The sequence below is a fragment of the Centruroides sculpturatus genome, unplaced genomic scaffold, assembly GCF_000671375.1.
Source record: "Centruroides sculpturatus isolate CEXI.00-Female unplaced genomic scaffold, Cexi_2.0 scaffold502, whole genome shotgun sequence".
NCBI classification, from domain to species: domain Eukaryota; kingdom Metazoa; phylum Arthropoda; class Arachnida; order Scorpiones; family Buthidae; genus Centruroides; species Centruroides sculpturatus.
The window spans coordinates 71,380-97,421 of NW_019384630.1; the positions used below are offsets into that span (position 1 = coordinate 71,380).

Here is a 26,042-nt window from a genome sequence, read left to right on the forward strand (position 1 = left end):
GTGAAATTCAAACAGAATTATTTTTTAGAACATTCAATTTTAGAAAATTATAAAATTGCTATCTATTTGCAAATAATATAATCTTTAATATAAGTTTATTTATAAGTGAATTAAGCATAGAGATATTAATTAAAAATATAATAAATATTGACTTATATAACTTATTAAAGAAATATTTATATAATTTTTGAGGGTTGATTCTAGTTAAATTGTATAATACATTGTGTTTTAGGGAATGGCAATCAAGGACAAGTATTATAAAAAATTCTAGAGACAAACTGCAATATTCTTAGAAAAATTTGAGCTTTAATTATACCTGTAAATGTAGTTGCTGTACAGGTTAATTTAAAGTAAAACATTTAGCGCACCGTAAAATGAAAGTATTTTATAACTATTTAACAAAAATACATTTTCTCAAAATTCATATAACATTTTCTGAATCATAATTCATTGTTTCCTGTTTATCGAGACATCTATTAATATAATAATTAAAATACTTTTATATTTATTAACATAAAGTAACGACATATTTATCTACAAATTATTGTTTTAAGTCTAAATAATAATTTAAATTTAATATTTTTCAATTACGATTCGGTTAAATTCGTATTAATTAGATTATTAAAACATGGAACCTTCAATAACGGCTACCTTTTAACGACGGCCACCCCTAAACGGCGGCCTTTTTTCAGGAATGTTTCTTTCTGAAATGCATACGAAATAACCTTTAATTAAACAACGGTCATTCTTTTGTGTTTCTTTCAGTGGCCGTTTTTTAGAGGTTTGAGTGCACTTTAAACCGAAATATATAGAGAAATAGTTTAAAAAAATAAAAAGTTTGTTAATTGACATGAACAATGTTAGGTCTGTATTTAGCTTCATAACATAAAGTAAATTTACATAGAAAAAACATAATTAACATAGCCTACATACAAGCCTGTTTTAGTAGTATTTAATTAGTGTAATCTAGAACAATTAAGCAATACGTAACAACAATGTTTATATTTAATTAGATAAATTAAACAATTGTTTAGGATTCATAATTAACTGGGCTTCTTACAGAAGAAAACATAAAAATGTCAGTTTTTTAGAGGTGACCGTAGTTGGGAGGTGGTCGTTATTGCTTATAATTTTATTTAATTCATATTTATTTAATTCATTAATTCATATATTTTATTTAATTCTATATATTAATTATAGGTCATGGAGTTATATAATAATGAAAGGTTTTATATGCAGAGGTACAGTATGTTAGGAAATTCCAATGTATTGCACTTATGACTGTCAATTTTGATAATATTACAACGCACAATTCAGCAACAAATAAACTATATTTTGAAGCTAAATATTAATTTTCTAATTACTTTCCACCTTCAAAATTGATTTCTGACATGAAAATGATATAAATACATAGTTTATAATTAAAAAAATACAAAATAATAAATATCATAAATGCAAATATAATAAAATTGTATCTATCACAATGCTTAGAAAGTACTATGCTAGACACAATTCACCTAGCAACAATATTTTTATTTATTTATTTATTTAAAGATAATTAAGATTAATGAAAAATATAAATTTTATTTTATTTAATCTGATATCAAATACTTTTAAATAAAATAATCCTGATTTCTGATGGTATATTAAAGTAGGAAAATTACTTTGATCAGTTTCCTGTAGAAGGATATTTTTCAATCATTCGCTTCTAGCGGATATTAATAATTTATAGTGATTTCTACATCAGAAGTAATGCACTACAGAATTAATTAACATGGGCTCAAGTATTTACTACACAGAAAATTGATTAATTAAATTATAATGATTTTCTAGTTATATTTATTTTTAATTGAAGTATTTGTCATTTTATAGTCAGACATTTCATTGCTTACTATATAATAATACAAAATTGAATGGCTTATATATTATATATAATTTTTGTATCATACAGTATATATTGATTGTAATGAATATTTTGGATTTATATCTACGTTAGGAAGAAATAAATAAGTTGCTACAATCACTATGACATAAATTTCTATTAATTGTGCATATAAAAATATATGTAAAGAGGTCTAGGTTATTGAGAACGTTTCTAAATATCTGTTTATTAATAATCTCCGCTCTACTACTATTCATAAATATTTTTTATATGACGCTGCATAAATTATCTACTATTTAAAGTCTAAATTTATACAAAATACAATTTTATATAATTCTTACAAAGTACAGACTGGAAATAATAGACTGTTATAGACTGGAAATTGTACTTTGTAGAAACTATTTTGTATTATTTGACAATAAAATATAAAAAACTATTATAGAATTGAATAAAGCATATTTTTTAAAGCATTTTTGTTAAAATAATAATAATTTATCTAAGAATTTACTCAAAATTTCATTAAATTTTACATTTCTTTCATATTATATGAGCTTTAATTTATTTTTAATTACGTTTGATATTATAAGTTTGTTTAGAAGTTTTACTAGGCAACGATTCTGTCGCTTCTTAATGTTGTATTTCACTGTTGATCATTTATGCGACCTTCATTCGGGCGTAACTCGAAACACAGTCCACGACGGTCAGATATAAAGTTGAGCAATTCTGACTGGTTTCGACTGCGTAATTAACAATTACTTTATTGAAATTATTCAGGAGGTTTCTCTAAGATTAACAAAAATAGTTTAGATAATAATCTGACATATTAATCAGCTTTAAAAGCATTAAAAACTTCATAAAGTTAAAAAGACGTTTATAAGTTTAATGCTTTACATTTACTTTTTTAATTGAAGAAAGTGTTTCATTTCTGTTTTAATTTATTCGAAATAAAGAGTTTGGCCTAAATCGTTGCTTAAAATGACTAAATTTGCAAATATTGATTCTATCCAATAAATCTAAAAGAAACAATTTTCTTTAAGTTTATAGACAAATATGCCGAATAAAAGTCACCATAATATTTGAACAATTTTAAAATACTGTATCCATTGTTAATTCCAAGTTTAATATAATTTTCTTATGCTGAAAAATCTTCAATAAAAGATCTCTCTTATAATTGCAAAATAATTTTAAAATTAAACTCTCCTAATAAAAATCTCTATATGGAAAGCTTTAAATTATTTGCTTAAATTCATCTTATTAAACATTATCTCCATAAACTATCCATAGAACCGTAACCACTCTTCATAACCTAACCATTACACCAATGGTTTCCAAACTTTTTTGATTCTCGGCGCCCTTGCTAAATCCAGATATTCCCAAGGCGCCCTATGTCAAATTCTAACAAGTACAATTTGCGAAATAGCCAATATTTTTTAAATTAAAGAGTTAGGACGTGAAGTAAAAAATAAATAAAACACTATTAATTATAATTAGTGGAATGGATGAGCCTGTTGATCACTGTACATTTTCTCAAATCTTGGAATCAAACTGAACACAGCCACACTCATTTCCTTCTTCGCATTGATTTTTGTGTAATGCTTAGTTTTTATCACAGCGATAAACTCAGCTTCGTACAAATAAAAAGTTGTAAATGAAATTAAGATTCTCTGAGCTTTACTACTCAGAAGGGGTTAAAGAAAAATAAAAATTTCCTGTCACAGTTCAAACGTACGAGAAAAAACATTACCTCGAGAAAGCCATCGCTCTCTCCTGGTGATGTTTTGTACTTTTTCGAAGTTCTCTAGTACAACAAAGACGTGTGCTCTGATCCCATATCCTCATAGGTTTTTGAAAAATCTTGCCTTCAACGGTCGAGTTTTTATAAAGTTTACTACATTTACTACATATTCTAAGGCCTGGTTCAATGTAGGACTCAGATGGGAGTGCTTCTCTGTGAATAACGCAATTGGTCCTCAGTGCATCAGGGTTTCTGCTTCGAAAAAGTTCTTACAATCTTCCATAACACCCGAACATAGAACGAGCACCATTTGTACAGATACCAATGCACTTAGTTCACACCAACTTATTTTCGTATATAAAAATATCAAAGATCTCGTACAAGCCGTCGGCCTTAGCGCCAGCAGTGATACTTTTACAAAAGAGAAAGCCTTCTATAATGTTATTACTGTCTATAAACCGTACATAGCAAATCAAGTGTGCATCATTATTATTATTACCTGTGTCCTTATTCAGCTGCAAACCAAATTCCTTCCCTTTTATTTTTTCAATTAACTGAACATTGGAGGTCCTTCGCTATGTGCTGTATTCTGCTACTGATAGTGTTATTGAACAAAGGCACTTTTGAAGCTGCTTCCTACCAGACTCACCGATCATAATGTTCATCATATCTACAGCAGCCAGTAGAATAAGCTTTTCTGCGATGGTATGAGGCTTTTTACATTTTGCGATTCTATGTGCCACCTTTATTACACACTTTGGGAACCGTTGCATTACACTAACCAGTTTTTGAAATTGTAATGGTCCACGTTAATATTTAAGAATTCATTCAAAAAACAAAGCAGAAAAAATGTTAAATAGAATTATTATAAAAATCTAACAGCCATATTACAATTCTCTTGCTTAGTATAAGAGTATTTATTGTAATTCTTCTGAGTTTCCTGGATTAAAATTTTTCAAAGCTATGTGGGTTTCTTTTCATAAATATATGATTGAACAAAATTTATTCAGAATAAATTTAAGGCTAGATCAATGTAATATAGAAAATATTTACATTGCAATTCTTTTAAGACGAAACCATCCTTAATGGAAGTTAATAGCGATAAACATTTAATGGTTTTTATAAATACAGTACTTGGAATTATTCTGTGAAATATTTCACGTGAAATTCATCGTATGAAATTATTATGAAGCATTTTGTATTTTAATGAAATGAGAAAAATCTTTATTCAATGAAAATAATTGATTAAAAACACCGATAAATTTCCGAGGAAATTTTACTTTTAACTTAAATTTACTTTCGAATTTACATTTCTACTTTGCAAACAATTTTTTGATATTTTGCCAATTCAGCAAAATATATTCGGAACATGTTAAATATAATGTAGTTTTGTGGCTTAAAATTATATATAAAGAAGCAAATTTCTCTTCTCAAAGAAAATTCTAAGTTACTCTCAGTTGCGTAACTTTCCGGGCTGTTACTTTAAAAAATAACTCTTATATTATTAATCATAATAAATAAATAAAATTCTGTGTGACGCCCTCTGTTAGGAAATTGTGTTATAATTTTTTTTTTATTTTTAATTATGATAAAATAACAAAAAGCTTAATTTTGAGGATAAAGATGAGTTTCACAGAAAATTGGGATTTCTATAAAGCATAAAATCTTTATTATGTCCGACCCCATTGGAGATATGATACACGATCACCCTCTATCTCTCGCCTTCAACCTTTCACAACTTAATTTCAATTGCATCAATGTCCCTTATACACAAACTACCGTGTCAAATTTCGTTTCTTAATCTTTATCCTCTCCTGATATATTAAACGAAATAGATGCCAACATACCCACACATACCTATTCAATGCGCACACCCATACACACATATCCACGGAATTTTTTTCCGTTTTCTGAGTTTTTTGGGTTCGGAAGGTCTTAAAACGCGAAGATTTGCAAAACACTCGGAGGGTCAAATTTGACACGATTCCAATACTTCCCTTTGTTATGTATACACAACAGCCGGGAAAGTAAAACAATAATGCAATAAAATTATTGAGGAATTGTTTTTGAATATATCTGTAAGATTTATAAATTTTATCTTTTTGAAAATTTTATTTTTTTCTTTTCTTTTCATTTTTGGCTCTTTACACCCTGTGGGCACTGAGGGAATCTTTTACGACACCTAGGGCCTTAACCTTAGTCATCTGGCCAATTCAAATATTTAAGATAATTTAAGTATCTAAGGCTATTTCCATTCTTCAAAAGGAAGATTAGATTAATGGTATTAATGGATATAAGGCAGTGGTGCTCAAACTACGACCCAGGACCAAATCCGGCCCACAAACACATCATTTATATGTAGGCCTATGTTTAGTTTACATGAAATATATATATATAATATATAAAATATTTCTTGCCGGCTCTATCTACGGCATATGCGCAATTTGACCCGCCAATCAAAAAGTTTGGGCACCACTGGTAGGCTAAATGACAATGAAACCCTTAAGTAAGGATGCCTGCCAAGCAATCCTGCCAAGGATGAGATACCTCCCGGTGGTCCTACTATGGCAAATCGGTCCCTGTTTAGGTGTTATACACGTGAGTAAACCCCCGGAAAGTTCTACGCTGCCATCTCGTTAATGAGGTGCGAATGAGTGTCTCCACGACGAGTGTTCAGCGGTTTTATCCACTCGGCCACTGGTGGAAGATGATCAGATAAAGATCTATTTTCATACTCTTATCATTATTCATGATAAGAGTATGAAAATAGCTTGAAAAGTATATTTATTTATATATTGTATTTATTTTGTCATCATTACATAGATATCATGTTTTTTAATAAAATATAAATATAAAATATTGTCTTTTGTCTGCATGTTGTCCAATAATCTTAATGTTGTGTTCAACTGAAATTATAGTACTCTGTATCATAAAGCTATCCATTAAATCTCTAATCATTCTATTTTATTTTAAAAATCTATAAATAAATCTAAATGGTATTATAATAGTATAATTTACGGAACATTTTTAATTGAATAAACCTAAATCTCTCTCGCAAATTTAAATCGCTGGATAGATAGAAAACAAAACATGCTTAAATTCAAGTTTATATTTCTTGCTTATTATTGCTATTGTGTTTCTACAAATATAATTTACTGTAAATATGTTATTCTTGAAACAATATGTATTTTTTTAAAATTATTTTTCCTTCTCTGCAAGCACTAAGATGGCCTCCTTTATGTCCATTACGAGTTTGACCATGCCTACAATGGGACAACTTGAGCCCAATTTATTCTGGTCAACGTATTCACGAAACGTTTTGAACCGATCTAGTTAGCTATTATTTTTAAAAGCTGTTTACAATATTATAAAATTAAAATATAAATTATATTATTCAAGTATAATTATCAGTTTGATATTTTTATATTGCGACAAACTGTTATTTTAATAACCATTTTTGTCATCAGAAAACATTCGAAAAAATTTAATTATATTAATTATGTTTAAATGGTTTACTGTAGTTTTTTTTTTATAATTCTATTATGATTTTTCATGGCTTCTTATCACACTATTCTTTCTCTAGTGATTCTTTTCCATGATGATTTGACACGTTATTACTATTATTACTTATCGCCACGTCAAGTTAATTGCGTTAATTCTTTCTTTCTAAACCTTTCAGATGTTGCATTCTTTTCTCTCATTAAATTTTTATCCTGGAATTTTCTTGATTCCTTATTTCTTTTCTTTTGTTCAGCTATCATTTATTCTCTTATCGCCATACCTTTTTGACATGCAAACCTAATGATAGACTCTTCTTCTATTTAGAGACTCATTTGATTAAATATAATTATCTTAAAATTTTTTAAAGAAATTTTATTAACTTTCTATCATTTAAAAGTAACGATGTTTTTAATAATTTTTTAAAATAAATTGTAATTTAATTTTAAATTTTGACACGAAGATAGTTAACAGTAACAAAAAATTAAAATAATAAAAATAAGTTTTGAAAGTCTCATTAATTTCTACTGAAATCTTCCTCACAAAAATATTATTTTTTATTACTTATTTTATTTAATTTGATATAAAAGAAGTAAGAAATATGTTGTAATTTCTATTAAAAAATTTAATTAATATCTACACTAAATAAATATTATTTTATTAAATAAGATTCATCAGACAATGCGTGATACTTTTGCAAAGATTATATCTTTCTCATTTGTAGCTACCATATTAAAAACTTATATATTAATTTTCGATACAGATAAATTTATTATTATGAATAAATGTAACTATTTACATTCATTCCCCTCGTCCAATGGTATTTTAAAGTTTTACAGAAAAATGACAATTAATTAGATATAAAAATTAATAAATAATCTCTAAAATTTAAATTTTAATGAATAAAAAGTACTAATGCAATTCATGTGCTAATAGTTATAATGATATAGTCAAACTTATGAAAACTTATACACTCGAATCTCTAAAGGCCACTGATGAAAACATTAAAAATAGAGGTGACCGCTGTTTGGAAGTTATTATTTCGTATGTATTTCTGTTAAAGATGGCCGCTGTTTAGAAGAGACCGTTGTTAGGAAATGGTCATTATTGGAGGTTCAATTGTATTTCCAAATATGCCCAGAGAAAAGAATCCCCATAGGAAAATAACATAGTTCTAATCAGTAAGTCAGAATAACATAAATTTCTTTAGAAAATTAATTAAATCGAGTTATGTTTTTACATCGTAAAATGACAATTTTATCATAAAATAAATGGGTTTTGAGATATTCCAAAATTCCACAAAATACAGTTTTGAATTTCAAAGATTTAAAATCATTAATCGTATTATATTGTCTATAAAAACTGTTTTACAGAGAAATTATTCAATTTTAAAGAAAAAAATTTATGAATTTTTAAATAAAACTTACCATAAGTTAAACGTTTTTTTATATAGTTAATATACGACAGTGAGTGAAATTGTCCTTATTTAATATATGAGATGAATAAACTACTTTTGTATTTATTACTTTAAAACAAGATGAATTATTATACTGTGCAAACGGAATACACCAAATTGCGAAACACAGTGCAACAAGAATACAAAGCGCAACATTGCCTAGTTTCTAAGCAAATTTATTGTGATGAAAAAATTAATTTGTTTATAAATTTTTTAAATTAAAATAAATATGATGCAATTCTATACTTTTAAATATTTTGTAGTAAATAAAATAAGGTGAAATATGTTTTTACAGAGTTCATCAGTATTCAAGTGCATAAAACCCCTAAACAGTGATAATAAATTGAGGGTTCGCATCTCACCAACGCGCTGGCCACGTAGAGTTTTATGAATTTCCATAATGTTTGTAACACTTAAATAAGTGTCAATTTCTCATAGAAAGTCCTGTACAGCGGCAAACCGTTGCAGATCGCCTATGTAGGTTATTGCGTTGCATTATTCCACTAAACCAATGTTTTAAGAGAACAGATTTAAAAATAAATTACTCATTTCATTTGTATATTTCTCATTTTCAAATAAGAAACTAAATTATGGAAAATAACTAACATTAACTGGAGCTTAGAATAAAATAGAATAAAGATTGTTTAAGCCGTGACCTTCCAATATAATCATATAAAAATTATAAAATGTTTAGGTATTTTCAGGAAGATCCTGCCTGGTTATTAATAGTTCAAGGAAATCTACCTCGTTAGATTAATTAAATTACCCCCTATTCAACGCTGTGTTGTAGAGAGATATTTATAAGTTCAAATGCAACCAAATTTCTCAGGATGACATTTCAGGACATGCGGAAGACATTTCCGTAAAAAAAAAGTATGAAAACTCTCACTAAGACACTTTTATCGATGCAAACAACGAAAAAGCAGTTTCATTTGTGGATAAAGTTTAGTTTATCGAGGATATGTTATAAATTTGGCAGTATTGAAAGACACAATCACATTGTATATCAGAAACATCACAGAAGATCAATATGGTCGGCCTTTCAACATACTGTTTTTTGCCTTTAGGATTTACATCTGAAGGTCATAATGAGTAGTATCTCCTGTCTTTACAAATAAAATATTTGTTACTTGCAGCACCAAAAGTGCCATAGCGATGAGATGTGATAGGCCTACTATTTTTTTAACGAAAACGTTTTTCTAATGAAATGTCACTATATCTAATTTGGCTGCATTTGAACTGTTAAATATCTCTCTAGACAGCACTGAATAGCATACTTTGATTATGATCATCTGGTATATTTCTGACTAAAATTTTAATGAATAAAAAGTACTAATGCAATTCATGTGCTAATAGTTATAATGATATAGTCAAACTTATGAAAACTTATACACTCGAATCTCTAAAGGCCACTGATGAAAACATTAAAAATAGAGGTGACCGCTGTTTGGAAGTTATTATTTCGTATGTATTTCTGTTAAAGATGGCCGCTGTTTAGAAGAGACCGTTGTTAGGAAATGGTCATTATTGGAGGTTCAATTGTATTTCCAAATATGCCCAGAGAAAAGAATCCCCATAGGAAAATAACATAGTTCTAATCAGTAAGTCAGAATAACATAAATTTCTTTAGAAAATTAATTAAATCGAGTTATGTTTTTACATCGTAAAATGACAATTTTATCATAAAATAAATGGGTTTTGAGATATTCCAAAATTCCACAAAATACAGTTTTGAATTTCAAAGATTTAAAATCATTAATCGTATTATATTGTCTATAAAAACTGTTTTACAGAGAAATTATTCAATTTTAAAGAAAAAAATTTATGAATTTTTAAATAAAACTTACCATAAGTTAAACGTTTTTTTATATAGTTAATATACGACAGTGAGTGAAATTGTCCTTATTTAATATATGAGATGAATAAACTACTTTTGTATTTATTACTTTAAAACAAGATGAATTATTATACTGTGCAAACGGAATACACCAAATTGCGAAACACAGTGCAACGAGAATACAAAGCGCAACATTGCCTAGTTTCTAAGCAAATTTATTGTGATGAAAAAATTAATTTGTTTATAAATTTTTTAAATTAAAATAAATATGATGCAATTCTATACTTTTAAATATTTTGTAGTAAATAAAATAAGGTGAAATATGTTTTTACAGAGTTCATCAGTATTCAAGTGCATAAAACCCCTAAACAGTGATAATAAATTGAGGGTTCGCATCTCACCAACGCGCTGGCCACGTAGAGTTTTATGAATTTCCATAATGTTTGTAACACTTAAATAAGTGTCAATTTCTCATAGAAAGTCCTGTACAGCGGCAAACCGTTGCAGATCGCCTATGTAGGTTATTGCGTTGCATTATTCCACTAAACCAATGTTTTAAGAGAACAGATTTAAAAATAAATTACTCATTTCATTTGTATATTTCTCATTTTCAAATAAGAAACTAAATTATGGAAAATAACTAACATTAACTGGAGCTTAGAATAAAATAGAATAAAGATCGTTTAAGCCGTGACCTTCCAATATAATCATATAAAAATTATAAAATGTTTAGGTATTTTCAGGAAGATCCTGCCTGGTTATTAATAGTTCAAGGAAATCTACCTCGTNAATTATAAGCGACACGACATCATTTTTAACAAGAAAATCGATAAATATTTTAAAAAAATTTTTAATAAAATTATAACAAAATATAACAATTTAAACAAATTCTCCATTTCTCAAATGAAAGTAAATAGGTTTATTTGAATCATTTGCTAACCTATATTCATTTCTTTGAATAATTAAGTATGTATTATTTATTCAGACGAGATTAGTATTATTATTTTTTCTTTATTTAAACATATCAGCTGTTATTTTTATATTTAAACTTTGCATTATTCTGTAAGAGTCATCCATTTCCGGTCTTTTATTCTTCTGGTTCTATAATTCATAATAAGTGATATCATGTCAAGCAGTCGTGACAGAGTTATTAATGTTTAAATTGATAATAGTGATTTTATATAAATTTTGTAAATAAGTATCTAGAAATTTCTATAAGATTTTCGGATTTTCCAATGAAAATACGCAATGGATGAACCTTGGAAACATTCAGTAGCATTTGATAAACAAACAAGGAGCAAGGTTATCTTATTTTTCAGTATATTTTATTAGGAGAAACAGTTTGTTAACACTAAATTTAAACGTTAATAAAGATAAAAGAGTTATATTAAAATATATTCTATGTATTTAGGATGTTTTCTATGAGACTGTGTTGCTTAATCCGAAAGAAATTCTTTCATTTTTCTGATATGCTTTGTTTAAGCATGGCTGATTTTCTCGTCTATTATCATCCCACCATTATGAGAAATCCTTGCATTGTGAAATTCAAACAGAATTATTTTTTAGAACATTCAATTTTAGAAAATTATAAAATTGCTATCTATTTGTAAATAATATAATCTTTAATATAAGTTTATTTATAAGTGAATTAAGCATAGAGATATTAATTAAAAATATAATAAATATTGACTTATATAACTTATTAAAGAAATATTTATGTAATTTTTGAGGGTTGATTCTTGTTAAATTGTATAATACATTGTGTTTTAGGGAATGGCAATCAAGGACAAGTATTATAAAAAATTCTAGAGACAAACTGCAATATTCTTAGAAAAATTTGAGCTTTAATTATACCTGTAAATGTAGTTGCTGTACAGGTTAATTTAAAGTAAAACATTTAGCGCACCGTAAAATGAAAGTATTTTATAACTATTTAACAAAAATACATTTTCTCAAAATTCATATAACATTTTCTGAATCATAATTCATTGTTTCCTGTTTATCGAGACATCTATTAATATAATAATTAAAATACTTTTATATTTATTAACATAAAGTAACGACATATTTATCTACAAATTATTGTTTTAAGTCTAAATAATAATTTAAATTTAATATTTTTCAATTACGATTCGGTTAAATTCGTATTAATTAGATTATTAAAACATGGAACCTTCAATAACGGCTACCTTTTAACGACGGCCACCCCTAAACGGCGGCCTTTTTTCAGGAATGTTTCTTTCTGAAATGCATACGAAATAACCTTTAATTAAACAACGGTCATTCTTTTGTGTTTCTTTCAGTGGCCGTTTTTTAGAGGTTTGAGTGCACTTTAAACCGAAATATATAGAGAAATAGTTTAAAAAAATAAAAAGTTTGTTAATTGACATGAACAATGTTAGGTCTGTATTTAGCTTCATAACATAAAGTAAATTTACATAGAAAAAACATAATTAACATAGCCTACATACAAGCCTGTTTTAGTAGTATTTAATTAATGTAATCTAGAACAATTAAGCAATACGTAACAACAATGTTTATATTTAATTAGATAAATTAAACAATTGTTTAGGATTCATAATTAACTGGGCTTCTTACAGAAGAAAACATAAAAATGTCAGTTTTTTAGAGGTGACCGTAGTTGGGAGGTGGTCGTTATTGCTTATAATTTTATTTAATTCATATTTATTTAATTCATTAATTCATATATTTTATTTAATTCTATATATTAATTATAGGTCATGGAGTTATATAATAATGAAAGGTTTTATATGCAGAGGTACAGTATGTTAGGAAATTCCAATGTATTGCACTTATGACTGTCAATTTTGATAATATTACAACGCACAATTCAGCAACAAATAAACTATATTTTGAAGCTAAATATTAATTTTCTAATTACTTTCCACCTTCAAAATTGATTTCTGACATGAAAATGATATAAATACATAGTTTATAATTAAAAAAATACAAAATAATAAATATCATAAATGCAAATATAATAAAATTGTATCTATCACAATGCTTAGAAAGTACTATGCTAGACACAATTCACCTAGCAACAATATTTTTATTTATTTATTTATTTAAAGATAATTAAGATTAATGAAAAATATAAATTTTATTTTATTTAATCTGATATCAAATACTTTTAAATAAAATAATCCTGATTTCTGATGGTATATTAAAGTAGGAAAATTACTTTGATCAGTTTCCTGTAGAAGGATATTTTTCAATCATTCGCTTCTAGCGGATATTAATAATTTATAGTGATTTCTACATCAGAAGTAATGCACTACAGAATTAATTAACATGGGCTCAAGTATTTACTACACAGAAAATTGATTAATTAAATTATAATGATTTTCTAGTTATATTTATTTTTAATTGAAGTATTTGTCATTTTATAGTCAGACATTTCATTGCTTACTATATAATAATACAAAATTGAATGGCTTATATATTATATATAATTTTTGTATCATACAGTATATATTGATTGTAATGAATATTTTGGATTTATATCTACGTTAGGAAGAAATAAATAAGTTGCTACAATCACTATGACATAAATTTCTATTAATTGTGCATATAAAAATATATGTAAAGAGGTCTAGGTTATTGAGAACGTTTCTAAATATCTGTTTATTAATAATCTCCGCTCTACTACTATTCATAAATATTTTTTATATGACGCTGCATAAATTATCTACTATTTAAAGTCTAAATTTATACAAAATACAATTTTATATAATTCTTACAAAGTACAGACTGGAAATAATAGACTGTTATAGACTGGAAATTGTACTTTGTAGAAACTATTTTGTATTATTTGACAATAAAATATAAAAAACTATTATAGAATTGAATAAAGCATATTTTTTAAAGCATTTTTGTTAAAATAATAATAATTTATCTAAGAATTTACTCAAAATTTCATTAAATTTTACATTTCTTTCATATTATATGAGCTTTAATTTATTTTTAATTACGTTTGATATTATAAGTTTGTTTAGAAGTTTTACTAGGCAACGATTCTGTCGCTTCTTAATGTTGTATTTCACTGTTGATCATTTATGCGACCTTCATTCGGGCGTAACTCGAAACACAGTCCACGACGGTCAGATATAAAGTTGAGCAATTCTGACTGGTTTCGACTGCGTAATTAACAATTACTTTATTGAAATTATTCAGGAGGTTTCTCTAAGATTAACAAAAATAGTTTAGATAATAATCTGACATATTAATCAGCTTTAAAAGCATTAAAAACTTCATAAAGTTAAAAAGACGTTTATAAGTTTAATGCTTTACATTTACTTTTTTAATTGAAGAAAGTGTTTCATTTCTGTTTTAATTTATTCGAAATAAAGAGTTTGGCCTAAATCGTTGCTTAAAATGACTAAATTTGCAAATATTGATTCTATCCAATAAATCTAAAAGAAACAATTTTCTTTAAGTTTATAGACAAATATGCCGAATAAAAGTCACCATAATATTTGAACAATTTTAAAATACTGTATCCATTGTTAATTCCAAGTTTAATATAATTTTCTTATGCTGAAAAATCTTCAATAAAAGATCTCTCTTATAATTGCAAAATAATTTTAAAATTAAACTCTCCTAATAAAAATCTCTATATGGAAAGCTTTAAATTATTTGCTTAAATTCATCTTATTAAACATTATCTCCATAAACTATCCATAGAACCGTAACCACTCTTCATAACCTAACCATTACACCAATGGTTTCCAAACTTTTTTGATTCTCGGCGCCCTTGCTAAATCCAGATATTCCCAAGGCGCCCTATGTCAAATTCTAACAAGTACAATTTGCGAAATAGCCAATATTTTTTAAATTAAAGAGTTAGGACGTGAAGTAAAAAATAAATAAAACACTATTAATTATAATTAGTGGAATGGATGAGCCTGTTGATCACTGTACATTTTCTCAAATCTTGGAATCAAACTGAACACAGCCACACTCATTTCCTTCTTCGCATTGATTTTTGTGTAATGCTTAGTTTTTATCACAGCGATAAACTCAGCTTCGTACAAATAAAAAGTTGTAAATGAAATTAAGATTCTCTGAGCTTTACTACTCAGAAGGGGTTAAAGAAAAATAAAAATTTCCTGTCACAGTTCAAACGTACGAGAAAAAACATTACCTCGAGAAAGCCATCGCTCTCTCCTGGTGATGTTTTGTACTTTTTCGAAGTTCTCTAGTACAACAAAGACGTGTGCTCTGATCCCATATCCTCATAGGTTTTTGAAAAATCTTGCCTTCAACGGTCGAGTTTTTATAAAGTTTACTACATTTACTACATATTCTAAGGCCTGGTTCAATGTAGGACTCAGATGGGAGTGCTTCTCTGTGAATAACGCAATTGGTCCTCAGTGCATCAGGGTTTCTGCTTCGAAAAAGTTCTTACAATCTTCCATAACACCCGAACATAGAACGAGCACCATTTGTACAGATACCAATGCACTTAGTTCACACCAACTTATTTTCGTATATAAAAATATCAAAGATCTCGTACAAGCCGTCGGCCTTAGCGCCAGCAGTGATACTTTTACAAAAGAGAAAGCCTTCTATAATGTTATTACTGTCTATAAACCGTACATAGCAAATCAAGTGTGCATCATTATTATTATTACCTGTGTCCTTATTCAGCTGCAAACCAAATTCCTTCCCTTTTATTTTTTCAATTAACTGAACATTGGAGGTCCTTCGCTATGTGCTGTATTCTGCTACTGATAGTGTTATTGGACAAAGGCACTTTTGAAGCTGCTTCCTACCAGACTCACCGATCATAATGTTCATCATATCTACAGCAGCCAGTAGAATAAGCTTTTCTGCGATGGTATGAGGCTTTTTACATTTTGCGATTCTATGTGCCACCTTTATTACACACTTTGGGAACCGTTGCATTACACTAACCAGTTTTTGAAATTGTAATGGTCCACGTTAATATTTAAGAATTCATTCAAAAAACAAAGCAGAAAAAATGTTAAATAGAATTATTATAAAAATCTAACAGCCATATTACAATTCTCTTGCTTACTATAAGAGTATTTATTGTAATTCTTCTGAGTTTCCTGGATTAAAATTTTTCAAAGCTATGTGGGTTTCTTTTCATAAATATATGATTGAACAAAATTTATTCAGAATAAATTTAAGGCTAGATCAATGTAATATAGAAAATATTTACATTGCAATTCTTTTAAGACGAAACCATCCTTAATGGAAGTTAATAGCGATAAACATTTAATGGTTTTTATAAATACAGTACTTGGAATTATTCTGTGAAATATTTCACGTGAAATTCATCGTACGAAATTATTATGAAGCATTTTGTATTTTAATGAAATGAGGAAAATCTTTATTCAATGAAAATAATTGATTAAAAACACCGATAAATTTCCGAGGAAATTTTACTTTTAACTTAAATTTACTTTCGAATTTACATTTCTACTTTGCAAACAATTTTTTGATATTTTGCCAATTCAGCAAAATATATTCGGAACATGTTAAATATAATGTAGTTTTGTGGCTTAAAATTATATATAAAGAAGCAAATTTCTCTTCTCAAAGAAAATTCTAAGTTACTCTCAGTTGCGTAACTTTCCGGGCTGTTACTTTAAAAAATAACTCTTATATTATTAATCATAATAAATAAATAAAATTCTGTGTGACGCCCTCTGTTAGGAAATTGTGTTATAATTTTTTTTTTATTTTTAATTATGATAAAATAACAAAAAGCTTAATTTTGAGGATAAAGATGAGTTTCACAGAAAATTGGGATTTCTATAAAGCATAAAATCTTTATTATGTCCGACCCCATTGGAGATATGATACACGATCACCCTCTATCTCTCGCCTTCAACCTTTCACAACTTAATTTCAATTGCATCAATGTCCCTTATACACAAACTACCGTGTCAAATTTCGTTTCTTAATCTTTATCCTCTCCTGATATATTAAACGAAATAGATGCCAACATACCCACACATACCTATTCAATGCGCACACCCATACACACATATCCACGGAATTTTTTTCCGTTTTCTGAGTTTTTTGGGTTCGGAAGGTCTTAAAACGCGAAGATTTGCAAAACACTCGGAGGGTCAAATTTGACACGATTCCAATACTTCCCTTTGTTATGTATACACAACAGCCGGGAAAGTAAAACAATAATGCAATAAAATTATTGAGGAATTGTTTTTGAATATATCTGTAAGATTTATAAATTTTATCTTTTTGAAAATTTTATTTTTTTCTTTTCTTTTCATTTTTGGCTCTTTACACCCTGTGGGCACTGAGGGAATCTTTTACGACACCTAGGGCCTTAACCTTAGTCATCTGGCCAATTCAAATATTTAAGATAATTTAAGTATCTAAGGCTATTTCCATTCTTCAAAAGGAAGATTAGATTAATGGTATTAATGGATATAAGGCAGTGGTGCTCAAACTACGACCCAGGACCAAATCCGGCCCACAAACACATCATTTATATGTAGGCCTATGTTTAGTTTACATGAAATATATATATATAATATATAAAATATTTCTTGCCGGCTCTATCTACGGCATATGCGCAATTTGACCCGCCAATCAAAAAGTTTGGGCACCACTGGTAGGCTAAATGACAATGAAACCCTTAAGTAAGGATGCCTGCCAAGCAATCCTGCCAAGGATGAGATACCTCCCGGTGGTCCTACTATGGCAAATCGGTCCCTGTTTAGGTGTTATACACGTGAGTAAACCCCCGGAAAGTTCTACGCTGCCATCTCGTTAATGAGGTGCGAATGAGTGTCTCCACGACGAGTGTTCAGCGGTTTTATCCACTCGGCCACTGGTGGAAGATGATCAGATAAAGATCTATTTTCATACTCTTATCATTATTCATGATAAGAGTATGAAAATAGCTTGAAAAGTATATTTATTTATATATTGTATTTATTTTGTCATCATTACATAGATATCATGTTTTTTAATAAAATATAAATATAAAATATTGTCTTTTGTCTGCATGTTGTCCAATAATCTTAATGTTGTGTTCAACTGAAATTATAGTACTCTGTATCATAAAGCTATCCATTAAATCTCTAATCATTCTATTTTATTTTAAAAATCTATAAATAAATCTAAATGGTATTATAATAGTATAATTTACGGAACATTTTTAATTGAATAAACCTAAATCTCTCTCGCAAATTTAAATCGCTGGATAGATAGAAAACAAAACATGCTTAAATTCAAGTTTATATTTCTTGCTTATTATTGCTATTGTGTTTCTACAAATATAATTTACTGTAAATATGTTATTCTTGAAACAATATGTATTTTTTTAAAATTATTTTTCCTTCTCTGCAAGCACTAAGATGGCCTCCTTTATGTCCATTACGAGTTTGACCATGCCTACAATGGGACAACTTGAGCCCAATTTATTCTGGTCAACGTATTCACGAAACGTTTTGAACCGATCTAGTTAGCTATTATTTTTAAAAGCTGTTTACAATATTATAAAATTAAAATATAAATTATATTATTCAAGTATAATTATCAGTTTGATATTTTTATATTGCGACAAACTGTTATTTTAATAACCATTTTTGTCATCAGAAAACATTCGAAAAAATTTAATTATATTAATTATGTTTAAATGGTTTACTGTAGTTTTTTTTTTATAATTCTATTATGATTTTTCATGGCTTCTTATCACACTATTCTTTCTCTAGTGATTCTTTTCCATGATGATTTGACACGTTATTACTATTATTACTTATCGCCACGTCAAGTTAATTGCGTTAATTCTTTCTTTCTAAACCTTTCAGATGTTGCATTCTTTTCTCTCATTAAATTTTTATCCTGGAATTTTCTTGATTCCTTATTTCTTTTCTTTTGTTCAGCTATCATTTATTCTCTTATCGCCATACCTTTTTGACATGCAAACCTAATGATAGACTCTTCTTCTATTTAGAGACTCATTTGATTAAATATAATTATCTTAAAATTTTTTAAAGAAATTTTATTAACTTTCTATCATTTAAAAGTAACGATGTTTTTAATAATTTTTTAAAATAAATTGTAATTTAATTTTAAATTTTGACACGAAGATAGTTAACAGTAACAAAAAATTAAAATAATAAAAATAAGTTTTGAAAGTCTCATTAATTTCTACTGAAATCTTCCTCACAAAAATATTATTTTTTATTACTTATTTTATTTAATTTGATATAAAAGAAGTAAGAAATATGTTGTAATTTCTATTAAAAAATTTAATTAATATCTACACTAAATAAATATTATTTTATTAAATAAGATTCATCAGACAATGCGTGATACTTTTGCAAAGATTATATCTTTCTCATTTGTAGCTACCATATTAAAAACTTATATATTAATTTTCGATACAGATAAATTTATTATTATGAATAAATGTAACTATTTACATTCATTCCCCTCGTCCAATGGTATTTTAAAGTTTTACAGAAAAATGACAATTAATTAGATATAAAAATTAATAAATAATCTCTAAAATTTAAATTTTAATGAATAAAAAGTACTAATGCAATTCATGTGCTAATAGTTATAATGATATAGTCAAACTTATGAAAACTTATACACTCGAATCTCTAAAGGCCACTGATGAAAACATTAAAAATAGAGGTGACCGCTGTTTGGAAGTTATTATTTCGTATGTATTTCTGTTAAAGATGGCCGCTGTTTAGAAGAGACCGTTGTTAGGAAATGGTCATTATTGGAGGTTCAATTGTATTTCCAAATATGCCCAGAGAAAAGAATCCCCATAGGAAAATAACATAGTTCTAATCAGTAAGTCAGAATAACATAAATTTCTTTAGAAAATTAATTAAATCGAGTTATGTTTTTACATCGTAAAATGACAATTTTATCATAAAATAAATGGGTTTTGAGATATTCCAAAATTCCACAAAATACAGTTTTGAATTTCAAAGATTTAAAATCATTAATCGTATTATATTGTCTATAAAAACTGTTTTACAGAGAAATTATTCAATTTTAAAGAAAAAAATTTATGAATTTTTAAATAAAACTTACCATAAGTTAAACGTTTTTTTATATAGTTAATATACGACAGTGAGTGAAATTGTCCTTATTTAATATATGAGATGAATAAACTACTTTTGTATTTATTACTTTAAAACAAGATGAATTATTATACTGTGCAAACGGAATACACCAAATTGCGAAACACAGTGCAACAAGAATACAAAGCGCAACATTGCCTAGTTTCTAAGCAAATTTATTGTGATGAAAAAATTAATTTGTTTATAAATTTTTTAAATTAAAATAAATATGATGCAATTCTATACTTTTAAATATTTTGTAGTAAATAAAATAAGGTGAAATATGTTTTTACAGAGTTCATCAGTATTCAAGTGCATAAAACCCCTAAACAGTGATAATAAATTGAGGGTTCGCATCTCACCAACGCGCTGGCCACGTAGAGTTTTATGAATTTCCATAATGTTTGTAACACTTAAATAAGTGTCAATTTCTCATAGAAAGTCCTGTACAGCGGCAAACCGTTGCAGATCGCCTATGTAGGTTATTGCGTTGCATTATTCCACTAAACCAATGTTTTAAGAGAACAGATTTAAAAATAAATTACTCATTTCATTTGTATATTTCTCATTTTCAAATAAGAAACTAAATTATGGAAAATAACTAACATTAACTGGAGCTTAGAATAAAATAGAATAAAGATTGTTTAAGCCGTGACCTTCCAATATAATCATATAAAAATTATAAAATGTTTAGGTATTTTCAGGAAGATCCTGCCTGGTTATTAATAGTTCAAGGAAATCTACCTCGTTAGATTAATTAAATTACCCCCTATTCAACGCTGTGTTGTAGAGAGATATTTATAAGTTTAAATGCAACCAAATTTCTCAGGATGACATTTCAGGACATGCGGAAGACATTTCCGTAAAAAAAAAGTATGAAAACTCTCACTAAGACACTTTTATCGATGCAAACAACGAAAAAGCAGTTTCATTTGTGGATAAAGTTTAGTTTATCGAGGATATGTTATAAATTTGGCAGTATTGAAAGACACAATCACATTGTATATCAGAAACATCACAGAAGATCAATATGGTCGGCCTTTCAACATACTGTTTTTTGCCTTTAGGATTTACATCTGAAGGTCATAATGAGTAGTATCTCCTGTCTTTACAAATAAAATATTTGTTACTTGCAGCACCAAAAGTGCCATAGCGATGAGATGTGATAGGCCTACTATTTTTTTAACGAAAACGTTTTTCTAATGAAATGTCACTATATCTAATTTGGCTGCATTTGAACTGTTAAATATCTCTCTATACAGCGTTGAACAGGTATACTTTAATTACGATAACCCGTTAATATTTTATAAGCTGTTTTGTCCTAATACTATTCAAAGCATTAATATTACGAATTTAATCTTAGTGAAAATTCATTATTTTTTTAAATTAGGCCCATGCACAGGACTTTAAAAGTGCAGTTTAAATAACGCATTTTTTTTCATGGCATAGATTAACTTTTTTATTAGTTTATTACATAAAGTAGACTCTTGCTATTTCGGTCATTTCTCGCATAGTGAGGTGCCGGATTACTGAAACTGTATAGGCCTAAGAGCAATGAATGACGATTCTTTTTAGGCGTCAGGAAGACAATTACTAAGGCAAGGCACGCTGGAATTCAATCCTATACACAGAAATGAACAAAAGAATGAATCGAATAAACAGGAAAATTTGATGTTTGACATATCTAACATTTTCATAGAAACGAAAGATCTTAGGCGATCATGCGAAATATGCCGGATAATTGAGAGGCTGGATTACCCAGGACGGATATAGCGAAAATCCATTGTAAATAGTGTAACACAATATAGTAAATTAAGGAAAAAATGAAAGGGCAGTTAATAAATATGTTATATATAATATACTGTTTAATTTTAATATTAATATACTGTATTTCCCAAATGGGAGAGATTAAACCCCAAAATCCCATCTCTCGTTGGTCCTGTACATAAGAACAGTGGTGCACTCAGGATTTAATCTTGGGGACCGAATTAAACGGATAAAAAATTTAGCCGTTGTTACATTAATCTCTCTGTGTATATGACAAAGCCATAATCGTGGTTGTGTTATGGTAGCTCTTAAATAGATTTTTAAAAGACGTAAAGTGGAAAATGACCTTTCACTGACACATGTTGTTACTGAAAGTGTTGCTAATATTTTTAATAAATTATAGATGTTTTGGGCTGCAATTTCAATAAAATATAGACCTATAAATTTCCACTGTCGCCTGACTGTCTGTCCTTTTCAATCTCGTGAACAGAATTAGATAGATGAGTGCTGAAACCAGATATGGAAAGAGTGGGAGCAGAGGGCCCCGAATAACTGTATTTTAACTTTCGGTTTGCACCGGAAGTCACGTTATTTCAATTTAAAATGTTTTCCCTGAAAGGAGTTAGATGACTGGCATAACTCTACTGCAAACGGGAAAAGTATGATGTATAGAGGGCAAGACATATTAATTTGAGATGAAGAGCATGTATTTTAAATTAAATTAATTAAAAATATGATGAAAAATTGCAGCGAGGCATTGTGACGATGTCGTAAAAAACAATTGCTCGTAGGATATATTTTAATAATCATAACTTTTAACAATATACACGAAACATCGTCCTTCCCCACCCAAAGAGGAGTTTCTCCTAGTAGGACCCATTCAAATACTCTTAATACTCTTATTTTCATGAAAGAGCTGCTCCGGCTATTTAAATAATCAATGCAGGTTTGGTAAAATTTATAAATTGTATAAAATAAATTAGGTAAATTAAATATTTGCGTCCGTATACGGCACCAATATTCAATTTACTATACTGTATTTCAATTTACAAAACAAAAGACAAAATGGCCATTTTAGATTTTAAAAAATTTAAAAGACAAACCAGTGAAATAAAAAACTGTCCTCTTAAATAAAGAACGTACGGTCATCGTATTAATTAATATTGTCCATAACAACTACCGTCGAATGACTTTCATGGACATATGTAAGTTGGGCCGGTCTTGAATCAATGCACAGTTTACATGTTATCATTCGAAACTCTATAAAGAATTCCAATTCTTTCTAATATGTGAATAGCAACTTTGTCCGTGTTAACTTTCTCCCACCCACAGAATTGACAGAAACTAGAAATTTTAAGTCCTTTGAGAAAAATAAGATAAAGGGCCTCCAATGCTTAGGGCATTCTTGATGGTATAGGGATTTAAATATTCCTATTGCCAAGATTTTAAATATTTTCCGTAGAAACAAATCCCAAAACCTGATCTGGTTTCTAAAACATCGCTAAACTGAACTTAATATTAGTTATGCCACTTGGCGAATATTTAGCATACTTTTTTCTTTAGTAAGTCCATTATGGTTTCAGCCAGGTTCACTGTGTGGGGTGAATGGATGGTGAGGGATGGAGCCTGACATTTCCAGACGGATTACTTCCCAAAAAATTCCTGGAGTTCTTCGACCTATCCGGATTCGTTTCCGATCCTCCAGAGTAATAGGCTGCCAACCTAACCGCTCGGCCATCTTGTGTCCAATAGATACGCCACTGCTTCGATCTAACATTATTGACGTCTTCCACTTCCGTACGATACCCATGATCTCTGCTGTTTCGAATTGAACAAACGAATAGTGCCTAGAAACACAAGGCACTATTCGTTTGTTCAATTCAGCGCCCGTGTTTTCTACGAGTTCCCATCTTATGCAACCGCTAATTCGCAAGTAATTTAGAAGTAGAGGAAACAACAAAATATGAATATAAAAATGAATTTTAATTAATAAGTGTTTTTTTAGTTTCTTTGCCCCTTAGCCTTTGGTTCCTTTACTCCTCTGGGTTATCCACTGTATAAGAATAAAATTATGCGACATCGTGAACAAGTTTTTGTTATTTATTTCATTTAATTTACAAAATGGTAAATTTTTAAGAGTTGTGAATTACGAAGGCATTAATAACTTAAATTACTATATCAAAAATATTTTTAAAATTTTAACAGTTAATATTAAAAGCCTAAAAAATAGCCAAGGAACAAGAGAATGATTTCTTTAAACCGCTTTTTTCTTATATAATACTACGAAATTATAGACAGCATTCTTCAATTGTAGAAAATTCTTGAGAAGTGAAGCGTGACAAACATGTAATAATATTTTAGAATTCAAAAAAAGTTTAAAATTCAGCACAAAATATTTATATTCTACAAATAACACAATAAATACTAAGAAAAAAGTAAGGAGATTTGAAATTTTATTTCTATTTCTCTTCATTGTGTAAAATATTTTATTTGTATCTACATTTTAATATATTTTTTCCAGGATATGAACTCAGTATAACACGATTATACATAGACTAATGTTAATATCTGTAATTAAAAATTTATAACTTTTAGATAAGATAGCTTTGTGTGTTTTAGGTTTAATTTTTCAATAATATTTTCTTTATTAATCTATTATTTAATTTTTATTTATTATATTAAATGTCAAATAATAAATAAAAATGGCAACCTAATTAATAAGGCTTGTAAAGAGTCTGCAACTTATTTACATAAAATGTTGATTTTGCAATTCTTAATTCTTTAAACTTTTATTATTTGTAGATATTTCATATTAAAATTCTTTATTGTATTCCTTAAAATATTTTTTTTCAAATAACTTAATAAATAAAGAATAATAAAGATGAATAAAGAACACAGAAGTAATTCTAATGTTAATCTCAAGATCAATGTTATGCATCATTACTTATAATTAATTTAAAATAAATATAAACTGTAATAATTATTTTCCAACATTTCAACTAGAAAATATTTCTCTTATTTTCTATTCATTTAAAAATAATTTCTTCAGGTTAACAGGTTAATAAATTCATGTTAACAAGCTCATTAAACAGAATTTAAACGAATTAATCTTGTAGTTAGACATTGGCAAAATGTAATCAATATTTTTATTTTTTTAATGTCAATTTTATCGATAATCTATGGACTGACACTTTATCTTTTGTTTAGATAGATTGCTGTGTCATTTGAAACATGCAGCTGTCGAAGCTAACTTTTGTAGGAGCTCTTACAACCGTTTTAATTACTTCTGTTGCAATTTTAATGTTCAAAAAATGGAGAAACAGATGTCGAAAAATAGGACGACTTTCTAAAATAATTCTCTATCCTGTCAAATCTATGGCTGGTCTGGAAGTGCAACAAGCAGTATGTAAAGCTACTGGTTTAGAATGTGGTCAGATACGTGACAGGTACGTTAATAAAAGCTTCTTCTTGTAGTCTGTATCTCATATTAATAATTTTTATCTAATCTGAAATAAACAATGATATAAAAATCGAATTTTATATTTTATACAAATATATTTTCATTAATTTCNTTTTAATAACCATTTTTGTCATCAGAAAACATTCGAAAAAATTTAATTATATTAATTATGTTTAAATGGTTTACTGTAGTTTTTTTTTTTTATAATTCTATTATGATTTTTCATGGCTTCTTATCACACTATTCTTTCTCTAGTGATTCTTTTCCATGATGATTTGACACGTTATTACTATTATTA

General features: G+C 27.8%; 1 protein-coding gene across 1 annotated transcript in view; it reads left to right on the forward strand.

Moving 5' to 3' along the window:
* LOC111625744 overlaps positions 1–26,042 on the forward strand; it is a 58,707-nt gene that overhangs the window by 7,208 nt on the left and 25,457 nt on the right. Inside the window, exon 2 of the mRNA XM_023368965.1 lies at positions 25,492–25,730. Coding sequence (XP_023224733.1) covers positions 25,516–25,730 — 215 coding nt within the window. The 5' untranslated portion in view covers positions 25,492–25,515. The remainder of the gene's footprint in view (positions 1–25,491; positions 25,731–26,042) is intronic.